The following is a 27,728-nucleotide window of genomic DNA, read 5'->3' on the forward strand; positions in this document are numbered from 1 at the left end:
GACGTACCAACACGCTATACTGCGGATTTCCTAAGCAATTGCTGTTTGTTTTGGTAAGACAGCTGCTAGGTAATAATTGATAGTCCTAATGACATACATGTTAACGAAATCCGTATCCCGCCCGGCTAGCCGCGCGGTCTACGCGCTGCTTCCCGAGCGGGAACGCTTGCCGGTCCCCGGCACGAAACCGGCCGGCGGATTAGCGTCGAGATCCGGTGTGCCGGCCAGCCTGTGAATGGTTTTTAAGGCGGTTTTCCATCTGCCGCGGCGAATGCATGCTGGTTCCCCTTATTTCGCCTCAGTTACACTATCTTGGCGATTGCTGCGCAAACGCTGTCTCCGCGTACGCGTACACCATAACTACTCTACCACGCAAACATTTGGCGTTACACTCTCCTGGTATGAGACGTTCCCAGGGGGGGTCCACTGGGGGCCGAACCGCACAATAACCCTGGGTTCAGTGTGGAGCGGCGGAGGGGCGGGTCACTGAGGGCTACTGCGGGACGAAGCCTCTCCGTCGTTTCTAGGTCCCCAGTTCAATACACACAATAACGAAATCCGCCATTCGAAAGCTGCCTAGCGTCCTCACTTTATGTTCTTTAATTGTCGCTCGAAGTACGTAAAGCTTGTGTGTCCAGTTATCGGTGCTTACGTCTTTGAGTTCGGCTGATATTTTCAATCCCTCGACCTAGTTCCAGTGGTCGTGATTTCTGGAAGTTAATATTTGCCCCTACAGCGTGACAACTGTCTTTGATAATGCATTTGGCCATCTGTATCTCGTGATTATCGTTCACAGTGAAACTAATGTCACCCGCATATGCGTGACATACCGTCTTGGTGTTAAAAATTTACACCCTTTTCATTCTTAGGACGACACATGGCGCATACTGGGCTGATTTTGTGTAAAATGGGAGTGAAAAACTGCTTGTGTCCCATCCGTAACGGCGAGAATCGGAATAACAGGGAGCAGAGTAGAGAGGCAGCTGCAGCATCCAGTTTGCTGTCGGTGTCTTAACTATACACTGACTGAAGACTTAAATATGTATTATACCTTCTGAAGATGGGTGAAAGCCCGAAATGCCTATTAGCTAAAATAAAAATACATAAAAAGTGGCTGGTTGCTACGTTTATTCAAATAATATAATCCACAGCCACGCAGTTCAACAGACAGGAAATTGGGTAGGTTTTTTTTTTTGTGCGTGGATCGAATTTTCGTCTGCGACAGAGATCGAACTTTCCTGTATGTGTAACCTTGTCTAGCATAGTAATACACCTAAGAGGACGTGGAATGTATTTCATAGAAGCAAATCGAGCAACTTCAATGTTGATTTCAAGTTTTATGAAGCTAACATGTCACATTTGGTGCTTCTCGTAGTTGTACTTCCGAATTACAAAAATATGTAGTTTGCGTGATGTGTTGCATTAGAGTTACCTCGAAATCGCATCATTTTAATATGGTTTGTTGTAACAGGGTGCCGGAGATTGCAGCGTCTGTGGCTAGACATATACGTTGGTCTACATCTACATGGTTACTCTGCAGTTCACACTTAAGTGCCTGGCAGAGATTTCATCGAACCATTTTCATAATACCTCTCTACCATTCTACTCTCCAATGGCGCATGGGAATAAGCAACACCTCAATCTTTCCGCTCGAACTCTGATTTGTCTTATCTTATTATGATGATCATTTCTCCCTACGTAGGTGGGTGTCAACAAAATATTTTCGCATTCGGAAGAGAAAGTTGGTGATTGAAATTTCGTAAATAGATCTCGCCGCAAAGAAAACCGCCTATGTTTCAGTGACTGCCACCCCAACTCGCGTATCATATCAGTGACACTCTCGTCCCTATTGCATGATAACACGAAACGAGCTGCCCTTCTTTGCACTTTTTCCATGTCCTCCGTCAATCCTACCTGGTAAGGATCCCATACCGCGCAGCAATATTCCAGCAGAGGACGGACAAGTGTAATGTAGGCTATCTCTGTAGTGGGTTTGTCGCATCTTCTAAGTGATCTGCCAACAAAGCGCAGTGTTTTAGATTAGATTAGATTAATTATTCATTTCATAGACCCACAAAAGAGGGCATCCTCCTGGGTGTGGAACATGTCAGATAAACACATTACAAAAATTTAATTAGAAAAACTTGAGTTTCATTAATTTTAATGATCCTCAGTCAATAAACAGTAAAATTATGTACATGAATTAAAATTAAACTTATAGTATTTACAGGTTTAATACTTACATCTGCTTTCATTAAATTCATCATTCACACAGTAGCTGGTTACTTGGCTATTACAACCAAGTATTGTGAAAAATTAAAGTAAATTATTCATTTCAATGATCCTCAGTTAAGAACAGTCGAATTATGTACAATATTTAAAATTAATTACGGACTTAAGACTTACATCTGCTTTCCATACATCCATCATTCACACAACCAAGTATTGTCAAAAATTAAAGAATAATAAATTTTCATTAAAATGGTCTACTGCACTTGAGAAATTCATGGATGGAATAGAGGGAGTTGGCCATCAAAAATTCTTTTAAATTATGTTTGTTTCGCCTTCCCCACAATATTATCTATGTGGTCTTCCCAATTTAAGTTGCTCGTAATTGTAATTCCTAGGTATTTTGTCGAATTGACATCCCTTATATTTGTGCGATTTATCGTATATCCTAAATTTATCGGATTTCTTTTGGTACCCATGTGGATGACCTCGCATTTTTCTTTGTGTAGTGCCGATTGCCACTTTTCGCACCATGCAGAAATACTCTCTAGATCATTTTGTAATTGGAACTGATCATCTGATCATTTTACTAGACGGTAAATTACAGCGTCATCTGCAAACAATCTCAGGGGGCTGCTCAGATTATCACCTAGATCATTTATGTAAATCAGGAACAGCAGAGGGCCTATGGCACTACCGTGCGGAACGCCAGATATCACTTCTGTTCTACTCGACGATTTACCGTCATCACTACGAACTGTGACCTCTCTGAGAGGAAATCACGAATCCAGTCACACAACTAAGACGATACTCCATATGCACGCAATTTGATTAATAGTCGATTGTGAGGAATGGTATCAAAAGCTTTCTGGAAATCTAGGAATATGGAATCGATCTGAGATCCCTGGTATTATTTAGTTGTTTATGAAAAGCAAAGGAAACTTTTTCAGAGAGCGTTGGCACCATAATCTAATGTCGCCACAGCACTCCTCAAAGGTTCGTTTTTGTAGCACCAGCGGAACACATCAAGCAGAGTCTTGGTCAAAACTAATAAAAAAGCTTTATTATCCAGTCAGCAACGTCAGTTATACAACGTCAGAAAAAAATTAGTGCACCCTTTTGTAGTTTTTCAGTTATCTCAAGATTTATTGTTGCTTATGGAGTATGAAATGATTACATTTTTATTAGTGATCTATAGCACAAACGGTTCAGGGGCACCAGGTATCGGCCCATGCTGAAACACCTTTACTAGAAAGTGATGTAGCTTCCACGGGCAGCAATGCAGGCGCTGGTTCTGGCATCCAGTTGATCTTACAGATGGCGAATAATATCCTGGGGGTACGTTATTCCACGCCTGATGGACCTGTTTACATGGTTTTGTAAAGTTGTTGGTTGACGAGACTCACCAGTTACTTCTCGTTCCGTCATATCCCACACGTGCTCGATTGGAGACAAGTGCGGAGATCGCGTTGGCCAGGGAAGGTGCTGCACGTCTTGCAGAGCACGTTGAGTTTCACAGGCTTGCGTGGGCGAGCATTATCCTGTTGGAACAACACATCGCCATTCTGTTGCAAGAACGGCAAAGGAACGGGTCTAACAACATTCTGCACGTACTGAGCGCTGGTTAGCGTTCCCTCCAGAAACACCAAAGGTGAACGAGAGTTGTAGCTTATTGCATCCCACACCATAAGGTCTGGGGTGGGGTCAGTACGTCTCGTACGAATGAACTCTACGAGACAGTGCGCACCAGGTCTACAGCATACTTTCAGACGACCGTCACTTGCGTGCAGCCAGAATCTGCTTTCATCGCTAAAGACCACGGCGCGTCATGCCATCTTCCAAGTGATACTCTGACGGTATCAGTCGAGCCGTACACGCCGATACTGTGCCGTGAGTGGAAGACGGGCTAGAGGTGTGCGTGCTAATAATCGGTTCGCAACTGTATGTGTTGACACATCTGGCTGCCTTGCTGCAAATGCTGATGAAACTGTTCGCTTTTTCTGGTAACGAAGCTGCTTTGGTCTTCTGAATGCTGACAAGATGGCGGGTCTGGGCTACATACTGATTAACTGTTTCGTTTTAATGTCTGGTAAAACCTGGGCTGTGATTGGTATTCCACAGTGTGTTTTTTTCGCCTTAGAAGCTCTCTGCTTAGCCTGTTTCCAAGAAAATGGAGTGACTTCAGCAGGTGTTGAAAAATGTGATTGGACGGTGTTATCTAGGCTAAGATCTGAAGTTCTAAATATCTACCTGTTGGCGCAGAAGCTCTCTGATGGGCCTGTTTTCAGGAAAGGGACTTGGCTATGGGGAGGGGAGATGCATGATGACGTCATCCTACGCAAGCCTCCGCAGCACTGCCGTCAGCTACACTCGCCACTGTCTGAGGAAAGGCGGGTGTGCATACGTGCTGCGATCCTGCTCACATGTGCCCACGCTTACTTACGTGTAGCTTGACACAAAGAAGCAGAAGTAGAGTTCTACAAGAGGAATTGACGAAAACGAACTGAAAAATTCGAGAAATATTTTTAAAATAAGTGTTGGAAAGATGTTGTGGTTGTGGTCTTCAGTCCAGCGACTGGTTTGATGCAGCTCTCCATGCTACTCTACCATTTCCATAATATTGCCCTCAAGTGCATCGCTCTTGTGTAGACTCTCTGTGTACTCCTTCCACCTTTCTGCTTTCCCTTCTTTGCTTAGAACTGGTTTTCCATCTGAGCTGTTGAAATTCATACATCCTTTTCCATTTCCATAATATTGCCCTCAAGTACATCGTTCTTGTGTAGACTCTCTGTGTACTCCTTCCACCTTTCTGTTTTCCCTTCTTTGCTTAGAACTGGTTTTCCATCTGAGCTCTTGAAATTCATACAAGTGCTTCTCTTTTCTCCAAAGGTCTCTTTAAATTTCCTGTAGGCAGTATCTATCTTACTCCTAGTCATATATACCTCTACATCTTAAATTTGTCCTCTAGCCATCCCTGCTTAATAGTTTTGCACTTCCTGTCGATCTCATTTTTGAGACGTTTATATTCCTTTTTGCCTGCTTCATTTACTGCATTTTTATATCTTCTCCTTTCATCAATTAAATTGAATATCTCTTCTGTTACCCAAGGATTTCTACTAGCCCTCGTCTTTTTACCTACTTGATCCTGTGCAGCCTTCACCATTTCATCTCTCAAAGCTACCCATTCTTCTTCTACTGTATTTCTTTCCCCTGTTCCTGTAAATCGTCCCTTACGCTCTCTCTGAAACACTCTACAACCTCTGGTTCTTTCAGTTTATCTATGTCCCATCTCTTTAAATTCCCACCTTTTTGCAGTCTCTTCAGTTTTAATCTACAGTTCATAACCAATAGTTGTGGACAGAGTTCACATCTGCCCCTGGAAATGTCTTACAATTTAAAACCTGGTTCCTAAATCTCTGTCTTACCATTGTATAATCTATCTTAACCCTACTAGTGTCTCCAGGCCTCTTCCACGTATACAACCTCTTTCATAATTCTTAAACCAAGTGTTAGCTATGATTAAGTTAAGGTGTGTGGAAAATTCTACTAGGCGGTTTCCTCTTTCATTCTTTATCCCCATTCCATATTCAACTATTACTTTTCCTTCTCTTCCTTTTCCTACTATCGAATTCCAGTTTCCATGACTATTAAATTTTCGTCTCTTTTCATTATCTGAATAATTTCTTTTATCTCATCATACATTGGGAAGATAGACAGTATGTATCTATGTTAAATTGAAAATATAATGTATTTTGTTACACAGTCACAACCTACATTTACAAAAGTGTCCTTAAACGATTAATCTTCATCAACAGATAATATCCTTCCTAATCCTGGCAGCAAGTGGTACAATAGTATAACAAAAACGTTGACAATGTTGTACTTAACATCAGTCAACGCTAGTGGTTACAAAGTGATTTCACAATGCAACCTCTAGCCACTGAAGTGTACGCATTTCCAAGACGAGATTAAACTCCTCTAATAATGAAATCCTATGTATTTGCAAGAACCTAAAAATAAGATATAAAGAAAATGAGAAAAGACATTTAAAATTAAATGACAAACATTATTAATGTTAGATGAATAACATACTGTATTTTAACGTAACTTAAAGATTTCGGTTGGAGAACACTTTCCGTCCCAAAGGAAAGTTTTTTTCGAAGCGATTCTCAAAATTAGTATATTTATTGTTATAGCACAATATTGCCTAATTACAATAGTGCTTAACTTTAGTACAATATTGCCTAAATTTAGTTTATCTATTGTATTTCACTTAAATAAAGGGCCTGTTTTAGCTTCTTTCTGTGTACCAGTTGTCCCATATCTTGGACCCAATTTGTGAGTCGTAATATAACTTGAAGAAGCAGACTGATCCCCTGTCTCGTTGGTATTTACCATGCTGAAAAAAAATGTTCAAATGTGTGTGAAAGTGTGAAATCTTATGGGATTTAACTGCTAACGTCATCAGTCCCTGAACTTACACACTAGTTAACCTAAATTATCCTAAGGAGAAACACACACACCCATGCCCGAGGGAAGACTCGAACCTCCGCCGGGACCAACCGCACAGTCCATGACTGCAGCGCCTGAGACCGCTCGGCTAATCCCGCGCGGCGTGCTGAAACAGCCGACCAGTCATTTTCTAATGCCATACGATGTCAACAGATTTTTCTCTTCAGGCAGTTAACGACTGTTCAAGTCAGTTGACGAAAGGCTTCGAATTATTGAAAAGTATTCCTTTACAGAGTGAAATACGTTTTCCTCCCAAATTATTTTAGATATCTGAGAATTATCGATCATATTTCTCTTTTCTGATGAATGCCTGCAGACAACTGAAGCCGCACAATAGGGGACACATTTCTGTGTCTTGGCTGAAGAAAGTATAGTCGAAATGGAAATCGTTTCTTTTCGCTTATTGATTGATACAACAATATCTTTAAACCTACTATTTCCTTTTTCGCTGTACGTAATCCGGCGTTGTTTTGAAAGAGCTTAAAATTTTTGTACTTGATCTCATTTCACTGGACTCGCATTCGGGCGACGACGGGTCAATCCCGTGTCCGGCCATCCTGATTTAGGTTTTCCGTGATTTCTCTAAATCGCTCCAGGCAAATACCGGGATGGTTCCTTTGAAAGGGCACGGCCGACTTCCTTCCTTGTCCTTCCTTAATCCGATGAGACCGATGACCACGCTGTCTGGTCTCGTCCCCCAAACAATCCAATCCAATCTCATTTAATTTTCTCCAAAATTGTCTGCTAGTGGTTTGCACCGAGAGGGTTTTCGTTAACAGTTCTCTGATTATTTTCTATGATATCGTTGCAGATGGAGATCATTGTTTACAAGTGGGGCAGTACTGGTGGATGGGGTAGATTTTACAACTTGACCTTCACCAGACCATTTGACTACTTGGTGACCAACTTCCCGGCCGTCATGGAGTCTATCTGGTTCCCGATGGGGATCACAAAGAAGCCTGTGGCTCCGGCAAGTATTCAATCAGTACCATGGGCGGAATGTCTTTTCAGAAGCCTGAATAAAAAATGGCATGCAAATTATTTTTTTTAAATTTTGCTTAGAAGTCTGCTACTGGTTCTGGGACATGTATAAACGCTGCACATTGTTTTATTTAACATGATGCTTTGTGAAACTGTACGATGACTTTAAAAGACGGCAATAAGAAAAAAAAAATCTTCGAAATGAATCACTTCGACGGGTTGTGAGGAGGATAACAGTCTTTCCGGCGTTAAACGCCTCTTGTCCTCTTGTGAAAATTGATTTCAACTCCAATATGGCTCTTACGACACACATCCTAATAGTGAAGATGGAGGCACTAGCTAATGTGTAAGAAAAATGTCAGTTTCAACTAGAGAAGAAATATCACCAGGAAAAAACCATTATCAATTACAACCTACTTGTACCAGCTGAAGTTTGTGTGTCCTTTCTTGAATGAAATCAGAGGTTAGTTTAATTACTTTCATGCTCTGTGCATTGTAATTTTGACCTGTCGCTGTGATGTGGATGGAGTCACTTTTGTAATTGTAATGCATGTTCTCAGCGAGAAACTCGGCAATGTGCTGACCGTTTACACGATTGTCAAATTGTGTTAATACACTTTTTTTGTATTCTCTATCTCCCTCAACCTAACTAACACAACACAGACATACAGACACACACGCGCGCGCGCGCGCGCGCGCACACACACACACACACACACACACACACACAAGGATTTTTTTTAACAAGTGAAGCAGATATGGTTTCAGACAAAGTTTGATGTTAATTCTATTTCCTATCAAATTCTTTACATTACTTGGTAGGAGCTCAAACACCTCATTCCTTTCCGTGGTACAGTATGAATAAATGATGGGTATTGTAAGTCATTTCTTTTTCTGCTACTCTATTTATGAAGGGTTCCGTTATTTCTGAGACGTAACTGTTTACGGTAAACAAACTTCAAAAGTAATAAATGTGCAGTTAGTCTCTTGTTGGTGTGCCCAAATCAACTGCAGAAAGAAATGCCTCCGAGATGGCCGCTTTTCCTGAGAAGACGTACCACGTATCTCTGGGTTATGTCTTTCTACAATGCCACTGGTCGTTTTATTCTTGAAGGTTGTGTACTTTGTGACAACAGTCTTGTGCAGCAAGACTGAGGCTTCTGTTATTTACCCTTAAGGAGATTTTAAGGACGTTTTGCATTGGAATGTGAACAGTTTGTTACCTGCAGATGTGACTATACTGTCATGCCAGTAGTCGTGACTAATAAACTACTCTGATGTAGCTGTTTCGGTTTTAATCCTTTGAAATGTATCATTCCAGCAGCGGTTGTCCCTCATACCAAGTGATTTGTAGTGTATAGTACTGTCTACAGTAAACTGCTCTAATTAAATTGTTCACTTACAATGTGTGAATATTGGCAAACAAAATATTTAATTTGGAGTTATCTGACTTTCTGTTAAGAATAAATGAACACAGGAATGACTTACTTTGCACAACGGTTAATCAAAGTGCTCTATTGAATATTTAACTGCACTTTAACAAAACAGTTTCCTGTCACTGAATCCATCGTTTGACTTACAAAATGTATACCCATCTTGTAGACGAAGCATGTGTTAAGGACATGCTTGGTTCACGACTGCTTTCAGTACTTTCTCACACTAGGATTGAGAATGTTGAATAACAGAATGACGCTGAGTGGATACTCGTTTGTCGTAACCTGCTTCGAAAATCCCGATACAAACTTACCTCCTGCAACCTGAAAGATTCGTGCAAAGTACCTACTAGTAATCTTGTGCTCAATAAAGGAGTATCGACCGTGCAAGCAACTTTCAGTGCAACACTGCGTCTGCTGAAGGCAAAATGATCCGGGTAGAGTACCCACTTCTGTGTCATTCATGAAGTCCATGATCACACGGACTGTTGAATACATTCGTTAAATGAATGCTATCAGTTTAGTAATGGCAAGGAGCATAAAAAAATTAAGAGAAATCGTGTATAAATCACTGATTGTTTCAATTGAAAACACAGCTTGTACGAGGGCGTTCAGTAACTAATGGATCTTATTTTTTTTCCTCGGCCAATTTCGGTCGAAAAATTGCAGAATTTGTTGTGGGACATCATGGAATATTCTACCTTCAGGTCGTATGGTCTCGTGAAGTTTCGATAAGTGGCAGCGCTATACGTAACCTTCAAAATGGCGTCTGCAAATGAGGTGCGTTCCAAACATACAGGTGTCTTTGAGTTTCTTTTGGCGGAAAACCAGAGCATCGCAGGTATTCATAGGCGCTAGGTCTATAGAGGGCTGGTGGTGAAGAAAAGCACGGTGATATATGCGATTTCAGTCTTTCTCGGCGTATTCCACTGATACTGGGAAACGTTGCGTTAAGAGGACGCCACCACTCGGCTGATAACACGAGAAGAATTCATCAAAAGCACGGTGAGTCGTTGGGCTAGACGTCTCTCTTTACCGCAGTAAGATCATGCGAAACTTTTAGGACTCCCGCGTGCCGGCCAGCCGCATACATTTGTGACTCCTGCAGGGTTTCCTGGCCAAAAAAAATTCAAACGGAGTTTTCCTTCTCTACGACAACGCAAGGTCTCACACTTGTCTACGTCTGCGAGGTTGGTGAGGAAGCAAGATGTTGGCTCCCACGTCTATCAGTAGAGACATGCAGGCATACAGGCCCTCCCAGTAAGGTGGCGAAATGCCGCCGCATTAAACGGAGATTATGTTGAAAAATAGGGTTTTGTTACCAAAAGAGTGGGTCATAATATTGTGTACTGGAATCTTGAATAATATCAATCTACTTTCAGAAAAAAACGTGTTGCATTACTTACTGAACGACCCTCGTAGGATGGGATATGTCACGGGAACGTCCTTACTTTAAAAAATCAAAAAAGAAAAGTATTGGAAATGTTGGAATAATCCTCTTTTCTTTACATTTCATATTCTGAAGGTGGCCGGCGCGCTCTGCTCAATGCATTTAGAGAGTCTAAATCGAAGTTTCGGTCCACTTTCTCCAGCATGCCTCTGTGTTGGCAACATTGGCACGAATATTGTTCCGCAGCTCACCCAGGGTCCGTGGCCGATTGCTATACACCAAGGAATAACATAGCCTTATAAGGAAAAGTCGCAGAGGGCTCAATGTGGCGACGTTCCTGTTGTGTGACCTGCGGCGCCGTCTTGTTGGAATCTGTCATCCTTCACACCCATTTCTTCAAGTTATGGAAGAGAAACCTCCTGAATCATCTGGTCATAACGCTCAAAATTGGTCGTAACTGCTGTATTACTCTCTTCCTGAAACCGTGGTCCAATAATAATGCCTGTTTTTTATAATGCACACCAAATTGTCACAAGTTCTGTAAGCATGGGCTGCTCATAAAGTTCTTGGGAGCTCGTTCCACTCCAGTATCGCATGTTCTTTCTATTCAAGCATCCAGCCAAATGAAAATGTGCCTCGTCGCTGGGGAAGACGAAGGTGTCATGAGGCAGGTTTTCGACCAAGGCTTCATAAGCATTTTTTTGTTAAACAAGATCGCGTTCATTAAGAGTGTGCACCATTCTCAGTTTCTATGCATGAATTTTCAAGTCTCCATGAATATTTCGTCTCGCTGTGCCATCAGGAACAGCAAGAGCAGCTGCATGCATCGCTTCACGGAGTTCAGATCGTCAGCCTCACATTCACGACGCTTGCTGGTGTCCTGGTAGTTGTTGAAGGTCCTGGTTTCTTTTCCTGTACACCACCAGGATCCACAAATATGTCCACCCACATTACAACCGATTTTCGATCAGGAACACGACCTATAGGCGCGATATGAAACAGCAAGGTTGTACCAGGAGACCTATCCCCGCTGACAACAACCATAGCACTCACTGTTTACAACAGTGTTCGCAGCTTGTCTGAGACAGTTGTTTCAGCAAGCAGGAAATCCTAAAAGACGGACCCGAAGTGTTAGGACACCAGACTTCGAGGAAAATGTGATTAATACTGTGGAAGGCAACAGCTGTGTCCGTACCAGGCAGTTGGCCCGCCAGTACAGGGTAAGTCAGACGACCGTGCGGAACATTCTTCCTGACAATTGTTACTACCCTAATCACTTACAGCGTGGGCAGGGCTTACTAGCGACAGACTTTCCAAAAAATGGTTCAAATGGCTCTGAGCACTATGGGACTTAACTTCTGTGGTCATCAGTCCCCTAGAACTTAGAACTACTTAAACCTAACTAACCTAAGGACATCACACACATCCATGCCCGAGGCAGGATTCGAACCTGCGACCGTAGCAGTCGCGCGGTACAGACTTTCCACAGTGGGAACTGTTTTGCCACTGGTTTCTTCACCAAGCAACCATGATTCAGGGATCTGTGTCATCCATTCTACAGTATTCGCAGATGAGGCCAGCTTTACATGGAGTGGTGTCTTCAACACTCATAACAGTCATCTGTGGGATAGTATGCAGGACCCCCATGGTATAGCGACAGTGAATCATCAGCATCGGTGCAGCCAGAATGTATGGGTCGAGAGAACTGGCGACCGTATTTTGGGACCAGTCTTGCCTAATAGGCCGGCACTATCGGTGTTTCTTGCGGGTGACTTTGTCTCCGCTGCTGGAAGAAGTGCCGTTGATGATTCGAAGGGTTATGTGGCTGCTACATGATGGTGCTCCAGCTCACTTCGCCGTTAACGTCCGGACGCATCTCAGTCGTATCTTTCCTGGTCGATGGATGGGACGAGGGTGCCCAGTTGCACTGTCTGCTCGTTCATCGGATCTCAAACGGTGCGATTTCTGGTTATGGGGACATGTCAAAAGTTTCGTGTATGCAGAGCCCATTCCAAATCTGGAGGCAGTGGAGCAGCGTATTCATGCTACCTTTGACACTGTTCGGATGCAGCCTAGCCGATGTGAACGTGTGAGACAGAACACTGTACAGCGCGTACACACATGCGTTGAGGCACTTGGAAACCGTTTCCAGCTCGTACTGTAACTGTGGCTGCATGGTTCAGCATGTGTAAACACCACAGTCTCTACAACAATGTTGTTGTTGTTGTGGTCTTCAGTCCTGAGACTGGTTTGATGCAGCTCTCCATGCTACTCTATCCTGTGCAAGCTTCTTCATCTCCCAGTATCTACTGCAGCCTACATCCTTCTGAATCTGCTTAGTGTATTCATCTCTTGGTCTCCCTCTACGATTTTTACCCTCCACGCTGCCCTCCAGTACTAAATTGGTGATCCCTCGATGCCTCAGAACATGTCCTACCAACCGATCGCTTCTTCCAGTCAAGTTGTGCCACAAATTTCTCTTCTCCCCAATCCTATTCAATACCTCCTCATTAGTTATGTGATCTACCGATCTAATCTTCAGCATTCTTCTGTAGCACCACATTTCGAAAGCTTCTATTCTCTTCTTGTCTAAACTATTTATCGTCCACGTTTCACTTCCATACATGGCTACACTCCATACAAATACTTTCAGAAACGACTTCCTGACACTTAAATCTACACTCGATGTTAACAAATTTTTCTTCTTCAGAAACGCTTTCCTTGCCATTGCCAGTCTACATTTTATATCCTCTCTACTTCGACCATCATCAGTTATTTTGCTCCCCAAATGGCAAAACTCCTTTACTACTTTAAGTGTCTCATTTCCTAATCTAATTCCCTCAGCATCACCCGACTTAATTAGACTACATTCCATTATCCTAGTTTTGCTTTTGTTGATGTTCATCTTATATCCTCCTTTCAAGACACTGTCCATTCCGTTCAACTGCTCTTCCAAGTCCTTTGCTGTCTCTGACAGAATTACAATGTCATCGGCGAACCTCAAAGTTTTTATTTCTTCACCATGCATTTTAATTCCTACTCCGAACTTTTCTTTTGTTTCCCTTATTGCTTGCTCAATATACAGATTGAATAACATCGGGATAGGCTGCAACCCTGCCCAACCACTGCTTCCCTTTCATACAAAAATGGCTCTGAGCACTATGGGACTTAACATCTATGGTCATCAGTCCCCTAGAACTTAGAACTACTTGAACCTAACTAACCTAAGCACATCACACAACACCCAGTCATCACGAGGCAGAGAAAATCCCTGACCCCGCCGGGAATCGAACCCGGGAACCCGAGCGTGGGAAGCGAGAACGCTACCGCACGACCACGAGATGCGGGCTTTCATACAACACTGTATGATTGAATAAATGGTCTCTGGCATGGAATCATTTCACTTACGGACGTAAGCTCATTAGACCTTTTTTGGTCCGTATCCTCTCATCGATCAGTCGCTAGAGTTTGTAATCGGCGGAAAAAATTATCCTCTATATATAAAACGATAAATAAATTGGATTATTTCGTGATAGAAAACCCATATTGCCAATAAGTCTTATATCTACTACTTAAAAGATCCAAAAGAAAAGGTATAACACTACCAGCTACTATGACTATCGGGAATCGAACCAAGGTTCTAATAGTTATAAAGCAAAATGTAATTACATGAAGGAAAACGGTCGCTATACTAATTAGGCAGACTGGTATCAAGTGTTTTTATAATTCATTAAGAATTCAACCACTAGGTTAGGCTTTACTTCGCACTAAACCTGGTTTTACAAATGAGACACGAAACAGCAGCACAGTCTAGCAAGCGGTGTGTCATCAGCAACACAGGTGTAAAACTAGATTGTTCTCAGAGCAAACAGTCTCTCCCTTAAAATATACTTTCTGTATTCAAAATCAGAAAGCATCCGGTGGTTCCTTGTTTCTGTGTTCATTTCTAAGTTTTGTTTTGATATTATTTCATCTTGCGGCGTGGTACGATATTTCGTCACACCTTCATTTATTGTCGTTGTCTCAACATATCTTACTTTCGAACTACCCTCAGAATACACTCCTGGAAATTGAAATAAGAACACCGTGAATTCATTGTCCCAGGAAGGGGAAACTTTATTGACACATTCCTGGGGTCAGATACATCACATGATCACACTGACAGAACCACAGGCACATAGACACAAGCAACAGAGCATGCACAATGTCGGCACTAGTACAGTGTATATCCACCTTTCGCAGCAATGCAGGCTGCTATTCTCCCATGGAGACGATCGTAGAGATGCTGGATGTAGTCCTGTGGAACGGCTTGCCATGCCATTTCCACCTGGCGCCTCAGTTGGACCAGCGTTCGTGCTGGACGTGCAGACCGCGTGAGACGACGCTTCATCCAGTCCCAAACATGCTCAATGGGGGGCAGATCCGGAGATCTTGCTGGCCAGGGTAGTTGACTTACACCTTCTAGAGCACGTTGGGTGGCACGGGATACATGCGGACGTGCATTGTCCTGTTGGAACAGCAAGTTCCCTTGCCGGTGTAGGAATGGTAGAACGATGGGTTCGATGACGGTTTGGATGTACCGTGCACTATTCAGTGTCCCCTCGACGATCACCAGTGGTGTACGGCCAGTGTAGGAGATCGCTCCCCACACCATGATGCCGGGTATTGGCCCTGTGTGCCTCGGTCGTATGCAGTCATGATTGTGGCGCTTACCTGCACGGCGCCAAACACGCATACGACCATCATTGGCACCAAGGCAGAAGCGACTCTCATCGCTGAAGACGACACGTCTCCATTCGTCCCTCCATTCACGCCTGTCGCGACACCACTGGAGGCGGGCTGCACGATGTTGGGGCGTGAGCGGAAGACGGCCTAACGGTGTGCGGGACCGTAGCCCAGCTTCATGGAGACGGTTGCGAATGGTCCTCGCCGATACCCCAGGAGCAACAGTGTCCCTAATTTGCTGGGAAGTGGCGGTGCGGTCCCCTACGGCACTGCGTAGGATCCTACGGTCTTGGCGTGCATCCGTGCGTCGCTGCGGTCCGGTCCCAACTCGACGGGCACATGCACCTTCCGCCGACCACTGGCGACAGCATCGATGTACTGTGGAGACCTCACGCCCCACGTGTTGAGCAATTCGGCGGTACGTCCACCCGGCCTCCCGCATACCCACTATACGCCCTCGCTCAAAGTCCGTCAACTGCACATACGGTTCACGTCCACGCTGTCGCGGCATGCTACCAGTGTTAAAGACTACGATGGAGCTCCGTATGCCACGGCAAACTGGCTGACACTGACGGCGGCGGTGCACAAATGCTGCGCAGCTAACGCCATTCGACGGCCAACACCGCGGTTCCTGGTGTGTCCGCTGTGCCGTGCGTGTGATCATTGCTTGTACAGCCCTCTCGCAGTGTCCGGAGCAAGTATGGTGGGTCTGACACACCGGTGTCAATGTGTTCTTTTTTCCATTTCCAGGAGTGTATGACCGCTCTGGCTCACTCTTCGGTTCTAACAGAAACGCTTTCCTTAGACAAATATTAATTTCTTCATCTAACCCATTGTCTGGTCCTAAACACTCTGTGTCTTGACGTTATTAGTTCTTTTCCTTTCACAGCTGACTCTTCGTCTGAACTGACATCTTAATCTGCTCCAATGAGGTCAATTTACACTTCGCACATTGTGTAACGACCTTGGACTTCGATAATTCGCTACCAATCGTCCGACTCAACCTCTCCTTGCCTACTGACAACAGTTCGACCAACTGGCGTTTCGGTAGGCAGGATTGCTTGATCTGCAAAGCTCATTATTTCTCCCTCCTCCACTCTTCTCCTCCTCGTAAACATACTTTTTCCCTAGTCTCAATCTCTATATTATTCGCTGTCTCGGCTACTTTTCGTAGCACTCTTTGTCTCAGTACCTGTCCCCTCTTTAATATTTTCTGCTCACGAACCCTGCATGGCGCTTTTTACTTCAACTCTCTTCCTACTGGCTGGGAAAACCATCTAGCCCTCCTCCGCTGCTCTTTAAGCTTCTGGTCACATAATTACTTGTAAAATCGATGCATGTCCATTGTGGATTCCGACGGACTTGGGTAATTCCAGTGAGGCAATGCGACACCCCACACGTCCAGAGTTGCTACAGAGTGGCTCCAGGAACACTCTTCTGAGTCTAAAAACTTCCGATGGCCACCAAAACTCACCAGACATGAACATTATTGAGAATATCTGGGATGCCTTGCAACGTGCATGCTCAGAAGAGATCTCCACCCCCTCGTACTCTTACGGACTTATGGACAGCCCTCCAGGATTCATGTCGTCAATTCCCTCCAGCACTCCTTCAGAAACTAGTCTAATCCATGCCACGTCGTGTTGCGGCATTTCTGCGTGCTCGCGGGGGCCCTACACGATGTTAGGCAGGTGTACCAGTTTCTTTGGCTCTTCAGTGTAGCTTGTTAGTACGTCTTTGGAACGAAGCAGCCGGCCGCGGTGGCCGTGCGATTCTGGCGCTGCAGTCCGGAACCGCGGGACTCCTACGGTCGCAGGTTCGAATCCTGCCTCGGGCATGGGTGTGTGTGATGTCCTTAGGTTAGTTAGGTTTAAGTAGTTCTAAGTTCTAGGGGACTTATGACCTAAGATGTTGAGTCCCATAGTGCTCAGAGCCATTTGAACGAAGTACATCACTGATTCTGTGAATCAGGGATCCGACAGTTTGTTGGTAGGTTTGTGGAGGTATGTGACATCAGATGTATACGCACAAGTCGCGTAATTCGGTAATGGCACCCGATAGCGAACCAGTTGCGTTCCATAGGATTTTCATCAGGGGAATATAGTCGCTGAGACATCAACGTGAGTTCAGTATAATGCTCCTCAAACAACTGTAGCAATGGTTCTTTCTCTAAAACACAGACAATTATACTGCTGAAAGATGACATCGCCATTGATGAAGACATCAACCATGAAGGGATGCAGGTGGTTTATAGCTGTTGGCATGGCTCCGATTACCACCACAGGACCCATGCAAGCGTAGGATATTGTCTCCCATAGCACAATACTGCCCCCACCAGCCTGCGATCGTGGCGCGCTCCATGTTTCGAGCTGCCGTTCACCTCGATGACAGCGTTTGTTGAGACGACCACCAACTTAGTGTAGCGAAAATCAGATTCATCCGGAGAGCCAACACTGATCAACGGTCGAATTCCGATCGTCCCGTGCCCACTGCAGTTGTATTTGACGACATATGAACACGTAGGGGTGATCTATTGGGAAGCTCCATGTTCAACGCTGTACGACGAACGGTGTGCTCTGAAACACTTGTGTATGCACCAGCAATCTGCTCTTTCTTCAGAGATACCACAAGTCACCATCTACTTTCCTTACAGAGCAGATAAGCTTCCGAGCCCCAAGTCCTGTGAAGGGTCATGGACGTTCAACTATTTAGCGCTTAGTGGTTGTTTCACTGTCCTTTTACCTCTTTCTGTAGACGCTCACGACAACAGCATGTGAATATTCGACCAGCTTCGCCGTTTCCGAGATACTCGTTCACAGGCTCTGCGTAATAATAGTCTGCCCTTTGTTAGAGTCGCTTGTCTCAGTCGATTTCCCCATTTGCAGCCCATATCGTGTCTAGGATGATCCCCCGTCTTTGTCTGCTCCATGTACATGGTTTTGTTACCGCTTCACATGCCCACAACGCCACCAGATGGCATCAAACGTTGCGATGGGCAATGGTAATAATAATCAAAATATCCCCGGGTGTACTGCCGGTCTACAGTATCCAACGGGCACAATATTTCGGCGATCATACATGTCGCCATCACCAGGAGAACTGATGGACTGAGCTCCTGTGAACGTGCCGGCACGGAGATCCGCACGCTATGGCTGCTCAGAGGGAACTGGGTTCGGTTGCGGCGGCGGCCGATTTAAATACCCTCCGCCCGCGGCGCGCTCCCTCCGCTGGCCGCGCCCCGCGCCACGGTCGCGCGGTCGAACAGATTGCGACGGCGTCTGAGATGACGTCGGAGTCATGGCTCTGTCCGCCGTGGTCGTCACAACTATACGTTTGCTCGACTTACTCTTGATTAACCCAATCGCTGGTTCCCAAGCCTTGCTAAGATTATAGCCGAAGTCACGGTTTATGAGGTCGTCATTGGTGCGAATTTCGATGGCCTCTCTAACAACGCTGTCCCAGTATCTCGACGTCTGTACCAGAATCCTCGTGCGTTCATACTCCATAGCGTGATTTTCCGACAAACAATGTTCAGCGACCGCCGACTTGCTCGGATACATCAGTCGGGTGTGCCTATAGTGTTCACGGCATCGATCCTCGACGGTACGCATCGTCTGACCAATATACGACTTGCCACATTGACACGGAATCTGGTACACGCCGGCCTTCCTGAAACCGAGGTCACCTTTGGCGCTCCCCACCAGTGCACGAGTTTTATTCGGAGGACAAAACACAGTTCCGCCCCGGTGTTTATTCAAAATGCGGGCGATTTTCCCCGAGAGTGCGCCTGTATATGGAATAAACGCAGTGCCTACCTCCTCCCTCGTGATTTCATCCATCTCCACAGGTTGTGCTGTAGTGGTTGGGCGGAGAGTACGTTGAATCTGCCACTCTGAGTACCCATTTTTTCGAAATACAGTTCTCAGATGTTCCAATTCCTGGGGTAGACTCTCTGTATCAGAGATAGTGCGAGCCCTATGTACTAGAGTTTTAGGTACCCCATTCCTCTGTGAAGGGTGGTGGCAGCTGTCTGCGTGCAAATACAGATCAGTGTGCGTTGTCTTCCGACACACCCCATGACCTAGGGTGTCGTCGGCCCTTCTCTTGACCAAGACGTCAAGGAAAGGTAATTTACCCTCCATTTCAGTCTCCATAGTGAATTTGATGTTGGGGTGTATGGAGTTTAGGTGTGTAAGGAAGTCAAGGAGTTAATCCATACCATGTGGCCAGATGACGAACGTTTCGTCCACGTAACCGAAAAAGCAAGCACGTTTCCATTCGGATGACGACAGGGCTTCCTCCTCGAAGTTCTCTATGTACCAATTCGCTACCACCGGTGAGAGTGGGCTACCCATGGCGACTCCCTCCGTTTGTTCGTAGTATTCTCCATTAAAAAGAAAATACGTGGAAGTCAAGACATGCCTAAAAAGTTCAGTGGTCTTCTCGTCAAACTTCTGACTAATCAATTCTAGTGACTCTCGCAGGGGTACCCTCGCAAACAAGGAAACGACGTCAAAACTCACCATGATAACTGACTCATCCACTTAGCAAGGTTTGGGAACCAGCGATTGGGTTAATCAAGAGTAAGTCCAGCAAACGTATAGTTGTGACGACCACGGCGGACAGAACCATCACTCCGACGTCATCTCAGACGCCGTCGCAATCTGTTCCACCGCGCGACCGAGGCGCGGGGCGCGGACAGCGGAGAGAGCGCGCCGCGGGCGGAGGGTATTTAAATCGGCCGCCGCCGCGACCGAACCCACTTCCCTCTGAGCAGCCATAGCGTATGGATCTCTGTGCTGGCACGTTCACAGGGGCTCAGTCCGTCAGTTCACCTGATGATGGCGACATGTATGATTGCCGAAATATTGTGCCCGTTGGACACTGTAGACCAGCAGTACACCCGTGGATGTTTTGATTATCAAATACGCCGGGAGAAAATCAAGAATCAGTGGTAATAATGTTTAGGCTTATTAGCGCATTTGCTGTGCCCGGAACTTATAACGTTGATTTCTGATGTTTTGCAGCGTTTGGGGCATGAGAAGCTGTCCTCGTTAGTTCGGCCCGCAAGATGCGCACTCTTTACTTTTTAGGGCCGTTTCTATCGTGGTAATGCCTCCACTTCAAGAGGCTGAATACTTCCACCTCTGTATCTTCCCCGTTGACCCATTTTAATGCGATATCTGTCGCCGTCATTCTTTTTATTGTCATTTTGGTTATTGTTGTTACTGTTATGACGACAATCACGATTTCTTCGGTAGTTATCTTCATCCTCAACTCTTTCCAGGAATGCAGAAAGGTTATTTATGATTGTGCCCACATATATCTTCGTATACTCCAGCAGCTTTTTACATAGCCTCTTAAATAGTTTCGGATTCGAATCGCCTTCTCCTTATGTGAGTCTGCTTCTCAAGGATTCGCAGAAACCTTTCATGGAGTTTCTGCCTCTTTACCATACTTTCTTGTTATAATAAATTCTCGCCCCAAACAATTCTGTTTTTGCTCTGGCCAGTATTCTTCGGTAAATTTTAGTTTGGCATCAGTAAGTGTAATCTGATCTTTGTGCAAATTTAGACCCCATATTTTGCCATAGTTATGTTTTACAACACTCGCAGTTTTAGGGAATATCTTCTTGGCTTAAGTGTTTTGCAGATAAACACAGAAATATGTATTTCAGTTCCAGTAGTCTGCCGCACTAATGCGCTAATTACCACATTTACATTTTCGTGGTCTTCAGGAAAAATTCTTTCGCAGTTTTTTAGGAAGTCCATCGGATGCTAACCATTATTTTGGCAGGATCATAGCATTCCTCACCATCTAATACTTTACTGTAATACACTCTATCAGACACCTCACTGGGGTTAACTCTAATTTTGCCCTGAATTTACGATCTGTTTGGATCACACTTTTGTTCGCAATTAGTTACCCTTTTACCTAAATATTTTTCAGAATCTGATACAGTTTTTCACAAATATGATATTCCATTCCTACATTCGTCAACAATTTCAGACATAAAAACTTTTTCATCCACTTTCGTTATGACTAGAAGTTCCAGACTTTCTTGTCTCTGTACGATTTCTGAATCGAATCTCTCATACATCATTAATCTCTCCCTGCATAGTGACAACACTGACGTTTATGTTCACAATTTCTATTTTGAGGTTCTCAGTTTTATTATTAAAAAAGCCGACTTTTACGTCTACTTTTTCATTGTGTTTACTGACTTTACCTCTTTGTCTTAATGGCATCAGCTTGTGCCTTATGTTGATTAATGAGGTTACTTGCCTGTACTTTCATTTTATTGTCCAGACCACTCATGCAATTTGCCCATGTCTTGAGTTGCTTCTAAACTCTACTATTTTGAACCTCGATGTTACTACTGTGCGCCTTAATTTGTATAGGTAAAAATTTTAACAGACCGTTCTTGCTAAAAGGTTTTTTACTGTCAAGCTATACCATATCCACATGGTCCGATTCTGCTCAAAATGTTTCTATTGGTTCTCTATTTGCGGCGAAATCAACATATCAACCGCTTGATTTAATCATAACTTCGCATAGGCTTCCTCATTTGTTCCACCCCTTGCCTCCTGTTTTATTTGCGGACAGAACGCAAAAAAGCATCAAGCAGCAAGTTCTGGAGGAGCAGTGTCATGAGCAACACAGATATAAACATAAATTGTTCTGGCAAACTAACATATACTTTCTGTATTCAACACCAGAAACCTAAGGTTCATTACACAGTGAAAATACACAAGGGAAGAAGCGCAACTAATTTGTACATGAGAGGCTTCTACGATTTCATTACTAAAAACACAGACATAAGATAGATCTTTAAATGCTTATATTAACTGATCTGTTTACAATAAGTTTTCTTAGGAAGCATTAAGTAGATCGTAAATGAAACATGGCCTCACTGAATCTGTTATGGTCTGAACAGCTGCAGCTGGCTTTCCAATCATATAGCGTCCAACTGACGTGATCACGAGCCCAGGAGAGGCGCTGCAGGCAGTGTGTGGTTTTAGTAAATCCACTCGCGTCGATCGTCTGCTGCCATAGCCCATTAACGCCAAATTTCGCCGCACCGTCCTATGGATACGTTCGTCGTATGTCTCGCATTGATTTCTGCAAGTGAAGTCTGTCGGCCACTGCATTGTCCTTGGTAACAGGTAAGGCCTGAAATTTCGTATTCTCGGCAGATTCTTGTCACTGTGGATCTCTGAAAACTGAATTCTCCAACGATTTCCGAAATGGAATGTCCCGTGCGTCTAGCTCCAACTACCATTCCGCGTTCAACTTCCTTTAATTCCCGTAGTGCAGCCATAATGACGTCACACACTTTTTCAGATGAATCATCTGAGAACAAATGACTGTTCCACCAATGCACTGCCTTTTTATGCTTTGTGTACGCGATAGTACCGCTATCTATACAAGGTGGAGAAAAGTTGTGTCATGAAATTTTAAACCTGGATAGCTGATGCCAGTAGGAACCGAATTTACTAATGTTGTGTACGGTCGCAGGTTCCAATCCTGCCTTGGGCATGGACGTGTGTGGTGTCCTTAGGTTAGTTAGGTTTAAGTAGTTCTACGTTCCAGGGGAGTGATGACCTCAGAAGTTAAGTCCCATAGTGCTTACAGCCATTTGAACCAATTTTTTGAAACTTAGTGCCACGCGCTCCGATTGGTAGCGGAATTGCCCTGTTGCCGGATGCTCTGGACAACGCATGACAGCGAATGCTTTGCCTGCCGGAGATCGCGACCTATCGAAGCCCACCAACCTTCCACTCCGGATCCGCCAGGGTCCCGACACGTCCATTGTAGTTTCATGATAAGACGTACCGGGAACAAACCCTTCAACAGCTGTTAGTTCGCGTTTAGCAAGTCTTTTACAAATTGTGTCGGCACTGAAAAGGGCCTTCTTTGTAGCTAGGACATTTTTTGCTTAAAACAGGTGCTCGAACTGGCGATCCTCTGATGCGACACAAGCATGGTAACCTCGAACGGCGTTTTCCCGAACTCTTTCAAAGATTCCTGGCATTGCCCTGATGTGATTGGCGGTATGCTGAATGCAATCCATTAATTCCTCTTCGTTTCTAGGTGGTTCGCGTCCGGACGGTTGAACTAGAACCTTGGAGAATCCTCACAGGAAAACGTCCGGTGGCTTGAGGTCAGGTGATCGCGGAGGCCATGTCCTAGGAGCACCTCTGCCATTTATACGGCCGTCGAAGAGTTCGTTTATATCCGCGCACAGCACGACTGTTATGTGCTGGCGCCCCATCATGCTGCAACATGTGTAGCCGTATCTCCAGGGGAACATCTTCCAGCAGGCCGGGTAGAGTTTATTGCATTAAGTGAAGGTAATTTACCCCGGTAAGTCGAGGAGGTAGACGGACCGGCCCAATCAGATGGTCACCCACAATGCCTGCCTAAATGTTGAGCGAAAATCGTTTCTGGTGTCCGTGGACGTACATAACGTGAGGATTTCCCCTTGCCCGGTAATGAATGTTTCAAATGTTGTAAAGGCCATCCCGGTGGAAGGTGCACTTGTCGGTAAACAACACAATGGAGGGGAAGCCGGGATCTCGTACAACACGTCGCAGAAACCACAGGCTAAGCCCTAGCCTGTGTTCATAGTCCACCACAGAATTTAGGCTCAAAAATGTTTCAAATGGCTCTGAGTACTATGGGACTCAACATATTAGGTCATAGGTCCCCTAGAACTTAGAACTACTTAAACCTAACTAACCTAAGGACATCACACACATCCATGCCCGAGGCAGGATTCGAACCTGCGACCGTAGCTATCGCGCGGTTCCAGACTGAAGCGCCTAGAACCGCCGCCCACATCGGCCGGCTTCTAGTTTAGACCGCATCCGTCTCCCTCTTCGTTTGTCAGACGTCATATTGTTACCTCCCGAACTTGTTTGTTTCTGAATGAAATTTAGCTCAAATTTACCTCTCACTCCAAAAGTCTAAGTATTACCAAAATAATGCCCCCAAAAACTGTTATCCAACTTAAACTCGTGTGCTAACCTTTGACTAAACAGAACCTAATTTGAACTGAACTGTGATGGTGGTGGTTAGTGTGTAACGTCCCGTCGACAACGAGGTCATTAGAGACGGAGCGCAAGCTCGGGTTAGGGAAGGATTGGGAAGGAAATCGGCCGTGCCCCTTCAAAGGAACCATCGCGGCATTTGCCTGAAACGATTTAGGGAAATCACGGAAAACCTAACTAAATCAGGATGGCTGGAGACGGGATTGAACCGTCGTCCTCCCGAATGCGAGTCCAGTGTGCTAACCACTGCGCCACCTCGCTCGGTGAACTGAACTGAACTGTATCTGATCGCAGTGCAACTTGTTTTACGAGGGTAATCCCAAAAGTACAGAATTCTGTTTGTGTGGCAGGTGGTCACACTGTTATGAAGAGTGCTTCACGCGCTGTGTGTAAACATGCGCACGCCGCGCTGAGGCGCTCAGTCTTGGCTTGGCAGCCGTTGAGAATGGAGCTCCCGTTGGATATTACCGCCAAGTGCGAATTGCGCGCAGTTATCCCGTTTTTGAACGCAAAGGGCACTGCGCCAATGGAAATCCATCGCCAACTGACGGAAGTGTAGGGTGAGTCGTGATTAGATGTCAAAAATGTTCGTAAGTGGTGTAGAGAGTTTGCAGCTGGTCGGACCGAAATTAACGACGAACAAAGGAGCGGGAGACCGTCAGTTTCTGAAGAGACAGTGTTGAAGATTGAGCAAAGCATGCGTGAAGATCGGCGGATCACCATCGATGATCTCTGCACGTTGGTTCCTGAGTTTCCCGAAGCACCGCTCACAGAATTTTAACGGAAACATTGAACTACCGGAAGGTGTGCGCAAGATGGGTGTCACGCATCTGACTGATGACCACATGCGGCAACGAGTTGATGCTTCCCGCGCGTTTCTTCACCGCCTTCCAACCGAACAGGACAGCTTTCTGGACTCAGTTGTCACGGGGGACGAAACCTGGGCATACCACTTTACACCTGAGACCAAGCAACAATCACGCCAGTGGTGGCATCCTTCTTCGCCAAAGCCGCGGAAATTCAAACAAGCACAGTCTGCCGGTTAAGTCATGACAAGCGTTTTTTGGAATCGGAAAGGGGTATCGTTGGTCTACTTTATGCCCACTGGGACCACAATTAATGCTGACAGGTACTGTGAGACTCTGAAAAAACTGAAACGTGGAATTCAGAACCAGAGAAGAGGAATGTTGAGCAAGGGCTTACACAATTCCATGACAACGCTCGCCCACACATCGCTCGGCAAACAGTTGCTCTCCTGCAACAGTTTCAGTGGAACATAATCATCCACCCACCCTATAGTCCTGACTTGGCGCCCAGTGACCATCGCCTGTTCCCTAAGTTGAAAGAACATTTGGCCCGAAAGCGAACCAGCTCCGGCGACTAGGTGAAAGAAGAGGTTCAGTCTATGTACTTATAAAAAATAGGATACCTTACTTTTGGGATTACCCTCGTATTAAATGCATCCTACCCCATGAACCATGGACCTTGCCGTTGGTGGGGAGGCTTGCGTACCTCAGTGATACAGATAGCCGTATCGTAGGTGCAACCACAACGGAGGAGTATCTGTTGAGAGGCCAGACAAACGTGTGGTTCCTGAAGAGGGGCAGCAGCCTTTTCAGTAGTTGCAGGGGCAACAGGCTGGATGATTGACTGATCTGGCCTTGTAACACCAACCAAAACGGCCTTGCTGCACTGGTACTGCGAACGGCTGAAAGCAAGGGGAAACTACGACCGTAATTTTCCCCGAGGGCATGCAGCTTTACTGTATAGTTAAATGATGATGGCGTCCTCTTGGGTAAAATATTCCGGAGGCAAAATAGTCCCCCATTCGGATATCTGGGCGGGGACTACTCAAGAGAACGTCGTTATCAGGAGAAAGAAAACTGGCGTTCTACGGATCGGAGCGTGGAATGTCAGATCCCTCAATCGGGCAGGTAGGTTAGAAAATTTAAAAAGGGAAGTGGATAGGTTAAAGTTAGATATAGTGGGAATTAGTGAAGTTCGGTGGCAGGAGGAACAAGACTTCTGGTCAAGTGACTACAGGGTCATAAACATCAATATCAAATAGGGGTGATGCAGGAGTAATTTTAATAATGAATAGGAAAATAGGAATGCGGGTAAGCTGCTGCAAACAGCATAGTGAACGCATTATTGTGGCCAAGATAGATACGAAGCCCACGCGTACCACATTAGTACAAGTTTATATGCCTACTAGCTCTGCAGATGACGATAAAATTGAAGAAATGTATGATGAAATAAAAGAAATTATTCAGATAGTAAAGGGAGACGAAAATTTAATAGTCATGGGTGACTGGAATTCGTCAGTAGGAAAAGGGAGAGAAGGAAACGCAGTAGGTGAATATGGATTGGGGGTAAGAAACGAAAGAGGAAGCCGCCTGGTAGAATTTTGCACAGAGCACAACCTAATCATAGCTAACACTTGGTTCAAGAATCATAAAAGAAGATTGTATACATAGAAGAAGCCTGGAGATACCGATAGGTTTCAGATAGATTATATAATGGTAAGAGAGAGATTCAGAAACCAGGTTTTAAAACGTAAGACAATTCAAGGGGCAGATGTGGACTCTGACCACAATCTGTTGGTTATGAACTGTAGAATAAAACTAAAGAAACTGCAAGAAGGTGAGAATTTCAGGATATGGGACCTGGATAAACTGACTAAACCAGAAGTTGTACAGAGTTTCAGGGAGAGCACAAAGGAACAATTGACAAGAATGGGGGGACGAAATACAGTAGAAGAAAAATGGGTAGCTTTGAGGGATGAAGTGGTGAAGGCAGCAGAGGATCAAGTAGGTAAAAAGACGAGGGCTAGTAGAAATCCTTGGGTAACAGAAGAAATATTGAATTTAATTGATGAAAGGAGAAAATGTAAAAATGCAGTAAATGAAGCAGGCAAAAATGAATAAAAACGTCTCAAAAATGAGATCACAGGAAGTGCAAAACTATTAAGCAGGGATGGCTAGAGGACAAACGTAAGGATGTAGGGGCTTATCTCACTAGGGGTAAGATAGATACTGCCTACAGGAAATTTACAGAGACCTTCGGAAAAAAGAGAACCACTTGTATGAATATCAAGCGCTCAGATGGAAAGCCAGTTCTAAGCAAAGAAGCGAAAGCAGAAAGGTGGAAGGAGTATATAGAGGGTCTATACAAGGGCGATGTACTTTAGGACAATATTATAGAAATGGGAGAGGATGTAGCTGAAGATGAAATGGGAGATATGATACTGCGTGAAGAGTTTGACAGAGCACTGAAAGACCTGAGTCGAAACAAAGCCCCGGGAGTAGACAACATTCCATTGGAACTACTGACGGCCTTGGGAGAGCCAGTCCTGACAAAACTCTACCATCCGGTGAGCAAGATGTATGAGACAGGCGAAATACC

The 27,728-nt window shown here is 44.8% G+C and overlaps 1 protein-coding gene across 3 annotated transcripts in view; it reads left to right on the forward strand.

The window, feature by feature from the left end:
• Window positions 1-27,728, forward strand: part of LOC126456076 (uncharacterized) — a 134,016-nt gene that overhangs the window by 40,242 nt on the left and 66,046 nt on the right. For 2 of the 3 annotated variants that reach the window (XM_050091830.1, XM_050091832.1), the window contains exon 3: window positions 7,553-7,711. The exons of the other annotated variant lie outside the window; for it this stretch is intronic. In XM_050091830.1, the coding sequence (XP_049947787.1) occupies window positions 7,553-7,711 (159 nt within the window). The remainder of the gene's footprint in view (window positions 1-7,552; window positions 7,712-27,728) is intronic. 3 annotated transcript variants of the gene reach the window in all.

Source organism: Schistocerca serialis, chromosome 2, assembly GCF_023864345.2.
Source record: "Schistocerca serialis cubense isolate TAMUIC-IGC-003099 chromosome 2, iqSchSeri2.2, whole genome shotgun sequence".
NCBI classification, from domain to species: domain Eukaryota; kingdom Metazoa; phylum Arthropoda; class Insecta; order Orthoptera; family Acrididae; genus Schistocerca; species Schistocerca serialis.